The sequence below is a fragment of the Mus musculus genome, chromosome 16 (assembly GCF_000001635.26).
Source record: "Mus musculus strain C57BL/6J chromosome 16, GRCm38.p6 C57BL/6J".
Taxonomy (NCBI): domain Eukaryota; kingdom Metazoa; phylum Chordata; class Mammalia; order Rodentia; family Muridae; genus Mus; species Mus musculus.
Window position 1 is genome coordinate 70,481,195 of NC_000082.6, and position 14,640 is coordinate 70,495,834.

The 14,640-nt window shown below is 37.5% G+C and overlaps 1 protein-coding gene across 1 annotated transcript in view; it reads left to right on the forward strand.

Annotated features, from left to right (window-relative positions):
- The window catches only part of Gbe1 (glucan (1,4-alpha-), branching enzyme 1), a 255,772-nt gene that overhangs the window by 167,246 nt on the left and 73,886 nt on the right, over window positions 1-14,640 (forward strand). Inside the window, exons 9-12 of the mRNA NM_028803.4 lie at window positions 2,627-2,754; window positions 6,834-6,932; window positions 10,740-10,850; window positions 14,034-14,205. Of these exons, the coding sequence (NP_083079.1) occupies window positions 2,627-2,754; window positions 6,834-6,932; window positions 10,740-10,850; window positions 14,034-14,205 (510 nt within the window). The remainder of the gene's footprint in view (window positions 1-2,626; window positions 2,755-6,833; window positions 6,933-10,739; window positions 10,851-14,033; window positions 14,206-14,640) is intronic.

The following is a 14,640-nucleotide window of genomic DNA, read 5'->3' on the forward strand; positions in this document are numbered from 1 at the left end:
CAATAGTCACAAATACTATAAAATACCTTGGCGTGACTCTAACTAAGGAAGTGAAAGATCTGATTGATAAGAACTTCAAGTCTCTGAAAAAAGAAATTAAAGAAGATCTCAGAAGATGGAAAGATCTCCCATGCTCATGGATTGGCAGGATCAATATAGTAAAAAATGGCTATCTTGCCAAAAGCAATCTACAGATTCAATGCAGTCCCCATCAAAATTCCAACTCAATTCTTCAATGAATTAGAAAGGGCAATCTGCAAATTCATCGGGAATAACAAAAAACCTAGGATAGCAAAAACTCTGCTCAAGAATGAAAAAACCTCCGGTGGAATCACCATGCCTGACCTAAAGCTGTACTACAGAGCAATTGTGATAACAACTGCATGGTGCTGGTACAGCCACAGACAAGTAGACCAATGGAATAGAATCGAAGACCCAGAAATGAACCCACACACCTATGGTCACTTGATCTTTGACAAGGGAGATAAAACCATCCAGTGGAAAAAAGGCAGCATTTTCAACAAATGGTGTGGGCACAACTGGCGGTTATCATGTAGAAGAATGCGAATTGATCCATTCCTATCTCCTTGTACTAAGGTCAAAATCTAAGTGGATTAAGGAACTCCAAATAAAACCAGAGACACTGATACTTATAGAGGAGAAAGTAGGAAAAAGCCTCGAAGATATGGGTACAGGGGAAAATTTCCTGAATAGAACAGCAATGGCTTGTGCTGTAAGATCGAGAATTGACAAATGGGACCTCATAAAATTTCAAAGCTTCTGCAAGGCAAAAGACACAGTCAATAAGACCAAAAGGCCACCAACAGATTGGGAAAGGATGTTTACCTATCCTAAATCAGATAGGGGACTAATATCCAATATATATAAAGAACTCAAGAAGGTGGACTCCAGAAAATCAAATAACCCCATTAAAAAATGGGGCTCAAAGCTAAACAAAGAATTCTCACCTGAGGAATACCGAATGGCTAAGAAGCACCCAAAAAAATGTTCCACTCTGGAAATCAGTCTGGCGGTTTCTCAGAAAATTGGACATAGTACTACTGGAGGATCCCGCAATACCTCTCCTGAGCATATATCCAGAAGATGTTCCAACCGGCAAGAAGGACACATGCTCCACTATGTTCATAGCAGCCTTATTTATAATAGCCAGAAGCTGGAAAGAACCCAGATGCCCCTCAACAGAGGAATGGATACAGAAAATGTGGTACATTTACACAATAGAGTACTACTCAGCTATTAAAAGGAATGAATTTATGAAATTCTTAGGCAAATGGATGGACCTGGAGGACATCATCCTGAGTGAGGTAACCCAATCACAAAAGAACTCATACAATATGTACTCACTGGTAAGTGGATATTAGCCCAGAAACTTAGAATACCCAAGATATAAGATACAATTTGCATAACACATGAAACTCAAGAAGAACGAAGACCAAAGTGTGGACACTTTGCTCCTTCTTAGAATTGGAACAAAACACCCATGGAAGGAGTTACAGAGACAAAGTTTGGAGCTGAGACAAAAGGATGGACCATCTAGAGACTGCCATATCTGGGGATCCATCCCATAATCAGCCTCCAAACGCTGACACCATTGCATACACTAGCAAGATTTTGCTGAAAGGACCCAGATATAGCTGTCTCTTGTGAGACTATGCTGGGGCCTAGCAAACATAGAAGTGGATGCTCACAGTCAGCTATTGGATGGATCCCAGGGTCCCCAATGGAGGAGCTAGAGAAAGCACCCAAGGAACTAAAGGGAACTGCAACCCTATAGGTGGAACAACAATATGAACAAACCAGTATACCCCCACCCCCGAGCTCGTGTCTCTAGCTGCATATGCATCAGAAGATGGCCTAGTTGGCCATCAGTGGAAAGAGAGGCTCATTGGTTGTGCAAACTGGAACAAAATACCCAAAGAAGGAGTTACAGAGACAAAATTTGGAGCTGTGACGAAAGGATGAACCATCTAGTGACTGCCATATGCAGGGATCCATCCCATAATCAGCTTCCAAATGCTGACACCATTGCATACACTAGCAAGATTTCGCTGAAAGGACCCAGTTATAGCTCTCTCTTGTGAGACTATGCCGGGGCCTAGCAAACACAGAAGTGGATGATCACAGTCAGTTATTGGATGGGTCACACGGCCCCTAATGGAGGAGCTAGAGAAATTACCCAAGGAGCTATAGGGAACTGCAACCCTATAGGTGGAACAACAGTATGAACTAACAAGTACCCCGGAGCTCGTGTCTCTAGCTGCATATGTATCAGAAGAAGGCCTAGTCGGCCATCACTGGAAAGAGAGGCCCATTGGACTTGCAAACTTTATATGCCTCAGTACAGGGGAATGCCAGGGCTAAGTAGTGGGAGTGGGAAGGTGGGGGAGTGGGTGGCGGAACGTGTGGGGGACTTTTGGGATAGCATTGGAAATGTAAATGAAATAAATACCTATTTTTTTTAAAGAACTACTGAGTTAGTACATTCTTAGGTGGTAACGTCCTTACATTTTCTCAGATTAACACATCCCTCCCTCTTTGAGGTTTGTTTTCCTAGATTAGGATTTACATGTGTATAAAATATATTCCATTTTTCTCTGTTCATCAGGTCAAGGTTTTTCGGGTGACTATAATGAATATTTTGGACTACAAGTAGATGAAGATGCTTTGATTTATCTCATGTTGGCAAATCATTTGGCTCACACGTTGTACCCAGACTCGATAACAATAGCAGAGGTAAGTCTATAATGAAGTCATCCCATTTGACTCCCCTTTAATAGAGAATATTTTGTTAGCATACAGTATTTGAATAGCGAAACTCATGTCATCAATAATTGCAAAAATGGACTTATGCCCTGACGAAGGTCCAACTAGCTTGTAAGGATGACACATTATTTGGAATTCACTGTTTTCCTAATAGGGGATAATTTACACTAATTACTTGTCACTATTCCATTGTTAGAAAGAACATGCCAGTGGTTAGAAAGTAAAATGTCCTAATCAGTGGACAGGTCCTTCTGCCCCGAGACCTTCAGCGGTGAAAAGAATTGAATATTAATGTGCATCTGTCAATTTATTTATTTATTTATTTTCCGGTTTAATCATTAGAGATGGCATGGATCACTGCCTGCCCACTTTTCTGAGCGTTCCATGTTCTGATGCGATTACCTTTCTTGTTTATGTTACTGTTCTCAGGCTGCCAAATGTTTCCTAGTTATTCATGATTACTAAAAGTTCATGATTAACTGTCCCAAAGCTGTGCTGTAATGATATAATTCGGTATAGCCATAATTGGCAATTCCCTTCTTGGTGATAAATGTGATAAATTAAGGAGTTTGTTAAATGCTTCTGCTAATTTAGATTTAATATTAAAATCCCCCTTGGTTTTCAGAGACCTCTAATTTGAAATTACTATTAAAATTGAGTTTAGCATGTTAATATTTTCTATATGAACTATAGTTGTGGACACATAGGATAATAATCCTGTGTTGAAGAAGAGTCAAGAGTAAGGACTACATTTGTCCTGCCAGCTTCCCATCTACAGGAATGAGTTTCTTTCTCATAGCATGGATTATTTCTCAGTCCCCTTTTCTATCTATCATTTCTCAGACCCAGTAGTATCCAATGAGTTCATGTGACCCGATTGCTAGACTGTACATAGAAAGCGGTTGTTTTTCTGTCAGCCCCTTTACATTTTAAATGCCATTTGGTAATATTTTCTAAAGTTTTCTCTGAATAATCGAGAATTACTACAAAACGCCCAGTACTGTTCACAGTATCTACTCCCCTCAGAGCTGAGAGTTCTACTTCGTTCTGAATTCCTTTTAACAGCAGGGTATTTTTAAATTTCATTTGACTTCTTAAAAACAGTATTTTAATTTATCTGTCAAACATCAAAAAATATTATGTCAATTATATTGGTGACAACCAAATCAGAGATAATATATGTGACAAATCGCTACAAACAATTAATGACAGTATAAATGAAAAGTGAATACTGAAGAAAGAGAAGCAATTATTCAATACATGAAAGTTAAAATTGTTACATTGATCTTTCCACTCATTTCAAGTAAAATAGTTTCATCATCCAGGGAGCGCTTGTCTGATTATCAGCGTTTCTACCAATGAAACTCTCAGACTTTAGCCTTCTTTATATTACTTGGTTTTAGATTTTTTTTTAAAACAAGATGTGCTTTCAATTTGTTCTACTCAAATTGAAAACTGCTTCAATTTCAATACATGACTTTTCTGTCTAGTGGGAGGATTGTCGAAATGTAGAATTGATCTTCATGAACTTTTTTTTTAAAGAAATGTACAATGAATAAGTGATGGAATTGTATATAAATTTATGTAATAGTAATCTGAATTTATTACTAACAAGTATAATAAAAACTTTTCAAGAAAATGTCCACTACTGCACAGTTATTTTATTATTTAAAATATTTTATATGAGTTATCATCCTGGTCAGTTGTCAAAAGTACTTTTTAGAATTTTAAAGAATTAGATTTATTTTCATTTAAAACACAATCTTCTTGTATGCTGTATCAGTGGACATATATCTTTTAGAGTTGGACTATATTACCTTTATGAATATATGTATGTATGTATATAATTTTACATTGAAAAGAGTGGCTACTTGCATTTCACTTTTAAAAGAAAACCAGGAATAACTCATGAGCTTATAGGATTGCTTTCTAGAATTCTGACTTAGGGATTGTGAGAAATCTGATATCCGTGCTTTTCTTTTTCTTTTTTTTTCTTTTGTGTTTTTATTTTTGTTTTTGTTTTTTGTTTTTTGTTTTTTTTTTTTTCCCGAGACAGAGTTTCTCTGTATAGCCCTGGCTGTCCTGGAACTCACTCTGTAGACCAGGCTGGCCTCGAACTCACAAATCCGCCTGCCTCTGCCTCCCAAGTGCTGGGATTAAAACGCCACCACCACCCGGCACAATGTAACTCTTTACAAAATACTTTGGCTATAGCCCCAGCATCTAATAAGGAGCTTGATATTTAATAGATTTTTCAGCCCATTTTTTTAAGCAGCAAATTGAACTGAATACCTACAATATGTGTAAAACCATCACTTCTATTTTGCTAAGTATAACTTTTAAAATGTCTACCATGTTGACCTTTCTCCATCCTGCTTCCATCATGAGCTTTAAACCACTGTGAAGAAATATAGTGTTATGATTAAGAATTGTAGTTCTCCCTGGCTATATCTTAACATATCACACATTTATTTATACTGGCCTCCTATAAGAAAGAGATACATTAGTTAAGAGCTCAGAGTAGTCAAATATCTCTTTCCCTAAGCTTTCCTGTGGGTAGATTATCAACACAGCAATTTTTGAGCCATCTCAGATTTCAGAGCATGATGTCATTTTATAAAAATTGAAGAGTTCGAACAATGACACAACTTGTCACAAGCCTAGAGAATACATATTTAAAAGGAGACACAATATATAGAGCTTAAAGATTTATGGGACACTGGTGGGAAGGTGTAAGTCTCTCCCTCCACTGCCTTTGTCAGTTGTCATATACAGGTTGGTAAGTATTGTCATTTCATGGTATGTGTAGGTATGTTTATTTATGTCCTCATTTATGCATATAGATAGGTTGGATAAAGATACCTTGTTTATCTTGTACAGCCTAACACCTTCAAGCCCTTCACTCAGCAAATATTTATTGCTCAGCAAGCAAAAGCAACTTCTTCCACTGTGGATCTTATAAACATCTAGTAGAGAAATAGAATACGGGGTGGAAGGTGTATAGCAAATGCTTAATGTTTTATGATGCCATTGAATTAGAATCATAATAGCTAATATTAGAATCACATTGCTACTATTATATTTCAAACTTTATTACAGGACAAAATACAAGAAAAATTATCTCATAGGATGTTACTGTAAAGTTTGTTACTGTAAAGAGGCATTGGAGATAGCAGAACTCCATTTGAAAACGTGTAGTCTAAGGAAGAGGTAATTAAGAGTAAGTTAGACTGGCCACAGAAATTGAACAGATGAAAGGGTTTGTTTGAAATCTAGCTTGAAGTTAGAATGATCATATTTAGCTTGGGTTTTGCTGTTGTTATCACTAAAAATATCTTCCGGTGCATCTGTATCCGGATACCCAATTTTTCAGCTCAGTTGTCTATTTGATTAATATTTACTTATCAGTAGTCTAGGGTATCATGACCGGTGAAAGCACTCTGTCAACAGCCTTGATGTCTGAACCATGACGCCACCATTAAGAAGTCCCTATCTTTCTCGATTCCTTCACCTCTGTGTGCCTTTACTTCTGTATCTGCTAATGAAAACATCCAGGAGCTGATCTCAGTGACCCTTTCCAGTACAACCCACTAATATGAAGCCACATTACTGCTTTATTCTGTATTTGCTGTGTTTTCTATTTCTTTGGGAGCTACTACTCACAAGGCTAGATATAGCGAGAGAGTTATAGCAAATATATTACATATGAATTTTGGTTTTTGGTAAACCCTGTAGAAAAAAAATTATTTTAAGCCTCAAACATTAAGCTATTTTTGAAAAGACTTTTGCTATTTTATATGTTCTCAGGATGATGCTAATGCAAGGAGGGGGAAGCCTTTTGGATGGGATGTTGTACTAGAGTGTAAACATTAGACAGAAGTCTTATTGAGAACTAAGATGTGAATTTACCACTCTATCGCTTTTATAATTGTATTTATTAAAATACTCAGAAACCTATGCCTCTGTTTGTTAACTTCAGTTCTTTGCCCTAAGCTTTTCTGTCATCAAAGGTGTTTGAATACTGATCATTCTAATGTACTTGATTTTAGGATGTATCAGGGATGCCGGCTCTCTGTTCTCCAACTTCCCAGGGAGGCGGTGGTTTTGACTACAGATTAGCAATGGCTATTCCAGATAAATGGATCCAAGTAAGATTCTTGTCTCCATATATCATATGTGACATTTTTGTTGTTGAGTGTATTTATTAATCATGACCATTAATTACAGATATGGGTGAACTATGAATTCTCCTGCAAATGCATTAGTCTTGTGGTTTTTTAAATAAGGTGGTTCTCAAAACTTTGAAGAAGTATTCCAAAGCTTTCACATGTCTATTATTCAGGCAAGAGAAATTAATATTAATAAAATGTTGAGTGGAATTTTGCTTTATAAATATAGATTTGTGAAACTGTAGTAGTCTGCACTTAAAACACATTGAGCTTTATCAAAACACTTATTCCTATTCATAATCATCTAATGATGTAGAAATTACTTAATTTCTTGTACTTACTACAGAATGTGGTCTTTCAGTTACCAAATCTCGGACACTTATGCCTTTATTCAATAATCCTTACCACATCTCAATCAGTAAAATGGAGTAATCTGGATGGTAGCTACATTTTCTTCTCAATGTACTTTTATTTATTTTAATAATTAAATTAATTTAGGTTCCCTCTACCCCTCTCTTTATTCCCTCTCTGTGTCTCTCTGTATCCGTCTCTCAGTTTCTCTCTCTTTCTCTCTTTATGTTTCTCTCTCTCTCTCTCTCTCTCTCTCTCTCTCTGTGTGTGTGTGTGTGTGTGTGTGTGTGTGTGTGTGTGTGTATGTATGTTTGTGTATTTATATGAGTTTTCCTAAAGGTCCAAAGCTATTATATAAGCTTAGGTTTGACAAGCATACTTTGAGAAGAAATGCCTATAATCATGAGCTGAGTAAATATAAGGAGTAAGACATCTATATGAGTAGCCATAACTTCGTGATGAGCCCTTATATGCACATGAGCAACTTCCAACAGACCACAGTGGTAGAAGTGTGTGGTGATGCCGAAGAACTCAGGATCTATGAAGGATGGTATTGGCATTGTCACTTGCTGTCCTTTATGTTCTTCTAGGTAGGTTCTGCAAAACCGAGCTTTAATACTGAGGTTGTAATAACTTGACTCCAGTTAATGATTCCTTAAACTATAACAGGTCCACACACAATTTTCCAGAGTCTTTTAGGTGCATGATTGTTGTGGTTTAGGACGTTGAAAGATGAATTAAGTTTGTTAGTATACAAACAGTGTTTATCTTTTCATATTTCTTCCTTAAGCCTGCTAGTCTTTTGTATAGAATTATCTCTTTTCTAAGTGCCAAATCCTACTTTTTAACCTCTTATTAAATTCTTCACCATCCTTTGTCTAGGTTCAAGAATATATCAAAAGTATCGATCAACCTACAATTATTTCCCAGTCAATCATAGCTCACAGTGGGTTATAATCTTCTGACAATGTTGACAGTGTTTTGTTTCTCTAAGTCTTTAAAATTCATCTATTAAACCTTTTAAAACCCTCTGTACAATGGTAGGCAAAGTGTCATACAAATAGAAGGATTAGCATCTAACGCCTAAAATACGGTTATCTTGAATTCAGGAATCCTTCGAAGGCAAATGCCACTTCCTATTATATGCATCCACTTAAATGTATTTCTGCATCACCAAATTTGTGGCCTTGGTTCATAAATCTAGAGAGTTAAGATATCGTTAAATCTTTGAATACAGTGACTTTTTTCTGTTTTTATGAGCTGCATTGTTAAAAAACCTAATTAGGGCCTGGAGAAAAAGCTAAGGTCTTCCAAAGGACTGGATACAATTCCCTATACCCAAGTGGTGACTCATGAGTGAATGGCTGTAACTCCAGTCCCAAGAGATCCAACACCCTCTTCACGCTTCTGCAGACACTGCATTCATGTAGTTTCAGGCATGTGTTACGGGCAAAACACATAAAAAATTGTGTACAATTCTTTTTAAATAAACAGATGACAGTCATTGTCTCCACATAGCAGTGAAACAGAAGAATATATTAAACCAGCTGGAAAGTCTTTTCAGAGTATGTGTGACTTTTACCATCATCTGCTCAAACGAAATGAATGAGAGAGTACTGCTGGATTCCAGTCATGATTGTGTTGTATAAGATATGTGTAATATCCCATTTGTGGTCTTTGCTACTCAGTAGATTAGGATATCATTATATTTTAACCATTTTCTTAATTATTTACAAATATTTGGAGTACTCGTTCTATCTGGTTTGATTTTGTCTGATCAGATTTAAATAACTGAAGCTCTCATATAAACGTTCTGTGCATATTTGCTGAAACTCATTCTCTGCTCATCCTACCAGAAACCCTCTGAGTGTTCAGTGTGATTTTTGAGATATAAAAATAGATTTTACCTATGCCTTTTTGTGTCGATAAAGTGATATATTTATATAAACTTGGTAATAAGTTCTTCCAAATTTCCTAATTTATAAATTTGTACAATGCCATAATGAATGCACCTCCATTGGTCCAGTGGTGAAATACTCCTTTGCTGTCTTTATAGACATCTATTTTATTCCGACTGCTAATCACTTCATAATCCCTAGCAAGGACTGTTGTGGTTTCCACCTCTATGGTGTATTTTACAGAATGTGGTACACATGGAATGATTTAATTTGTAATTTCCTGGATTAGCATTTTCATGTAGCAAAATCCTCTGGAGATTTCGCTACATTTCTCTGCTACCAAAAATTTCATGAGTTTTCCATTTACATGCCAATTGGCCACAGATTTAGAAACTGGCTGTATTGCTCAGTTAAGATCTCATCTTCAGACTGCATTCATCACAGCATCCTCTTCTGAGATACCAAAACCTTCAAGATGAGGACATAACCAAAGACATAAATAAGAGACAACAGGGACCATGTGGCCTTCTCGCTGTTTTGCTTAGAAGCAAGTTTCCATGATTCTTTGAACAGAGAGGTAGCCTGAGCAGAAAGAATATATTGAATAATAGAGAAGTCAAATTGAGAACATAAGCTCAAGCAGCTTCCCCTTGAGGAAGCTAGGCAGGGAAAAAAATTTGCATGATATTCATGGAGCTTGGAAAAGATAAGACATCAAGTACCCAGTGGTAGACTCCAGTAGAGAGCAATTCGTATGAAGGCGGAGGGTCAGCAGTGTCATGTACAAGAAGTATTTATCTAAGAAAGAGCAATTACTGACCCAAGAGCTGGCCATCTGAGGTCGGAAGTAGGTCAGTGGCTTCGCAGCAAGGTTAAAGGGCAGAAGCCATGCCGAAGAAAATGAAGTGGAAAGAAAATCAGTGTGGTCTATTAAGATAATAATTATTTTGTGATAATTAGCATTTCCACTCTGGAATAATTGTTTTAATTATCATTGTTTATGGGTGGAACAAAATGCTGTTCCTGGTAAGGCATTTTTAGTCAAGCCTAAAAAACTAGCAAGTGTTCTCGCTAGTGTGTTAAAGTTACAGGAAAACATAGCGTGAATTAATAGTGAGGTGAAGCAAAACTGACTAGCCATCATGCTCTTGCAGTTATTACAAGTAATAAAAAAGTGGTAGGGATCTCAAAGTACAATTCAAACCGTACGCAAAACAACTCCTATCACCGACACACATACATCCATGGTATATTCTTCCATTTACATCTGCAAAACTAAGCCTTATAGACTGATATATAGCAGAATATGAATGAAGCCTGGCATTTTAGCCTTTCTCATGCGTTATGGACTGATAACTACCTGGCCCAGTTGCCATTAATATCCTTGGTTGCTGATGTGATTGGAAGATAAAGTTTTACTTTCAGTACAACTACAAACAAGGATATCACTCACTCTATCTATATGCCATATGGTTAAGAAATAATATGTATGCCTTCAGATTGAAGCTTATAAGTTGATTTTCTCTCTTGTATGTAGTTACTTAAGGAATTTAAAGATGAAGACTGGAATATGGGCAATATAGTGTATACTCTCACCAATCGACGCTACCTTGAAAAATGTGTGGCTTATGCAGAGAGTCATGATCAGGTAAATGAATATGGATAAAGTCATTATTCTTCTGTGTCAATAGTTACCTTATTCTTTGTATTCTGCTGCATCTCTAACTACAAACAGTTATAGTTATGTACAGGTATGGGAACATATTTGTATATGCATGTATATACATAAATCCAGATTTGAAAAATACCTGAAACTTACATTGTAGGTCTATAAATTATACTTCTGAGTTGCAGTACAACTGGCCACATAGAAGTTGCAAGTATTAATGAGTTTTTGTTCATAAGAAGAGTAGTGGTTTTAATCTACAGTGATAGTTCTCTACATGCACTTTTTCTTCTTTTACACTTTTCCTTCAGACACAGAAGTCTCCTCCCATTCATTAATCACCCAGACGGTACTTGTCCCTCTTTTGTCTCTCCTCTGTTGCAGCATGAGCTATTTCTAAAGAGCAAGCATCAGCTTGTCAACCTAGTTCTATTGGCTGACGCTTGCCACTCAAAGGCACTCATGTGGGACCTGTTTCCTCCCTTACCCAGCTTCTATTCAACACTATAGAACTTCTGCCTTTAGGAAAGGCCCACTTCTTTCAGTCTTACTCTTTGCCTCACACTTACCTCGCCTCAGAGGCTCCCACTTAAGTGTCTTGTTCTCTGTGAAGCCACAATAGAGCATGGAAAACTCAGTTCCCTTGTGCTTAGTATTCCCATCAAGCGTTAGGCCAAGCAGAGAGTATGTTCCCAGTCATTTTGTGCATACATTTGAATACTCTCACTGTGCCCACAACTCTCAATAAATATAGGAAGTCAGGATGGGAGACACCATTTAGCAATTTAAAGCTATTTTAATGTCTTCTATGTATGTGTGGCAAAGTTTCTCTATGTAGATCTAGCTGTCTAGGAACTTACTATGTGGACCAAGCTGGCCTGAAACTCACAGTGCTCTGTCTTTCTTTGCCCCCTGCCCCCAAGTGCTGGAATTCAAGGTGTTCATTCCCTGGGCCTGGATCCTTTTTATAATTTTATCAAAAATATAGAAATTCCATTCTTTTGGTTATAAATGAAGGCAATAAATATCTTGAAATTTTGGGGAATATCTATATTAAGCAAGTTAGGGCAATAAATGCATTTGTTATTGTAGTGAAGGAGGCATGCTTTATAAATAATAGCTCTTCAGTTTTCTGCTCTTGTTAAGAATGTGCACATAGACCATTGGCAAAGTCCCTGCCTCACACTCTACCTCTTTCTGTGACCTGTGGGTACAGTAAATGTGAACACTGTTGCCCTTGCTGAATTTCATGTTTTTTCCCCACTGTCACATATTTAAGTACTTGCAATAAGGTATTATTCGCCTAAACATATATACTATTTTAAACTTTAAATAGAAATTTGTTGAAGTGCAAAGTAGGCCCAGACTCAATTCACAACTTCCGAATTAGCCATCTTTCATCTTTCAACTTTCTTTAGGATCTTAAGTTGTAAGGACTGCGATTTATGTAACAGATTAAATACATATGTCTAAGAACACAGACTAGGAGAGAGCCACAGTGTAAAGAGTGGAGGGTGAGAGGTGGGGAGGGGAAGCTGCTCTCTAACCATAAAACAGTGTAAATTAAAACAGATGCGTACATTATAACTATTTTAGTGCAGACATGTAGAAATCTCAGCACATTGTAAATTACCAACATGTAGCATCAATGGTACATGTTTGAATAAATAAACTAAAAGCCATATGGCTAGAATAAAAAATGAAAATGAAAGTTATTTCTCCAATGGATGGCTGTGAGCATCCACTTCTGTATTTGTCAAGCACTGGCAGAGCCTCTCAGGAGACAGCTTTATCAGGCTCCTGTCAGCAAGCTCTTGTTGGCATCTGCAATAGTGTCTGGGTTTGCTGGTTGTTTATGGGATGGATCCCCAGGTGGGGCAGTCTCTGGATGGCCTTTCCCTCAGTCTCTGCTCTGAAGCAACGGGTCCCCAATGAAGGAGCTAGAGAAAGTACCCAAGGAGCTGAAGGGGTTTGCAGCCCTATAGGAGGAACAACAATATGAACTAACCAGTACTCTCCAGAGCTCCCTGAGACTAAACCACCAATCAAAGAAAACACATGGTGGGATTCATGGCTCTAGCTACAAATGTAGCAGAGGATGGCCAAGCCAGTCATCAATGGGAGGAGAGGCCCTTGGTCCTATGCCCCAGTATAGGGGAAGGCCAGGGCTGTGAATGGGAGTGGGTGGGTGGGGAGCAGGGAGAGGGAGGAGGGAATAGGGGATTTTCACAGGGGAAAATAGGAAAGGGGATAACATTTGAAATGTAAATAAAGAAAATATCTAATTAAAAAAAAAAGAAGAAAGAAAGTTATTTCTCAGCTTTTTAGTCTATCTGGGAAGAGATGTAGATTTTCCAAGAATTATTCTATTCTTTTAATGAGAACAATGGTCAGGCATGTCAAAAGTGAACCAAATGTGTCATGACAAAAGCAAATGTGCTCTGGTTAAAGGACTTCCTACAAAGTCATTTAAACACATACACTTACACAATGGATAAATATAAATACATACAATATATGGTAAAAGGCTTTAGATAATTTCTACGTAAATTCTTAACTATGGAGTATGTGAGAAAATCTAATAATCTAAAATAAGCATACATATTAAGGTATGTATGGGTATGGATAAGATTCCTAAGATTGAGTATCTAAGATTGTCCCCGTGGTGTGGAGTTTCACAGGGTCACTTGACTTCAAAATCATCTTCCCCTGTGAGAGACTGCAGTCGTCAAAAGACTTGGAGAGAATCAGGGCGTGCACAAGCCAGCAGGTATACATAAGAACACGAGGTGGACAGGCACACTGCTCAGGAATCTGTGCTGTGCACCTTGTGTTCATCCTTCAGAAAAACCATTAAAAGAGCCTGTGGCCCAATAGGCTTAGGCATTGAAGTATTTCCAACGTGAAACTTGTAATAATAGACTGAGACTGAGACCCCATACCTCACATTTCACTATTACTGCCCTGTTAGTGATGAGTGCGTTCATTAGTTAACTGTCTTTAGTCTTGAGTAGCGCATGTTCTCAGAAGCCCCTTCGTCCTGCTACCCACCGCAGTAAGGAATCACTAAACATCCTGTGTATCCCCGCGCTATGCTACTCTAAGTTACGACTGCTTAGTCTTACTACCTATGTCCCGCATTCACCTCAATGGGTTGGTTTGCAGGCATTGGTTGGTGACAAGACACTGGCGTTTTGGTTGATGGACGCTGAGATGTACACGAACATGAGCGTTCTGGCCCCTTTCACTCCAGTAATTGATCGAGGAATACAGCTTCATAAGATGATTCGTCTCATCACTCACGGGCTCGGTGGAGAAGGCTATCTCAATTTCATGGGTAAGTGACCTATATGCAAAGTAAATCTGTGCTTAAAATGGTAACTAATATCAATGATGAAGAATGTTTTGAATTGGTCTTTCCGATTAAAAGAATTCATCCTTAAATTTTCTTAAATATTTTTGTCAATCAGAATGCTACATTATTTTTCAATCCTAAAAATTATTATCTTGAATTTCTTCATTCTGGTTTCATTGTAGTATTTTTATGTTAAGCATTCTTAAGTTGTACTTGTCAAATATCAATGTGTTAAGCAACTGGTTTGGATTTTCTCTGAGGTAGTCATTCACAAGTCCTTTGTCACAAGAGTGAAAGTCATGGCCAAGGGACATTCTAAAGAGCAAAATACTTACTGTTGAAAGCAACAAGATGCTAGAAGGTCATTACCTGGAGAATGTTGAGTAATAAAACAAGAAAACTAATAATCTTCATTAT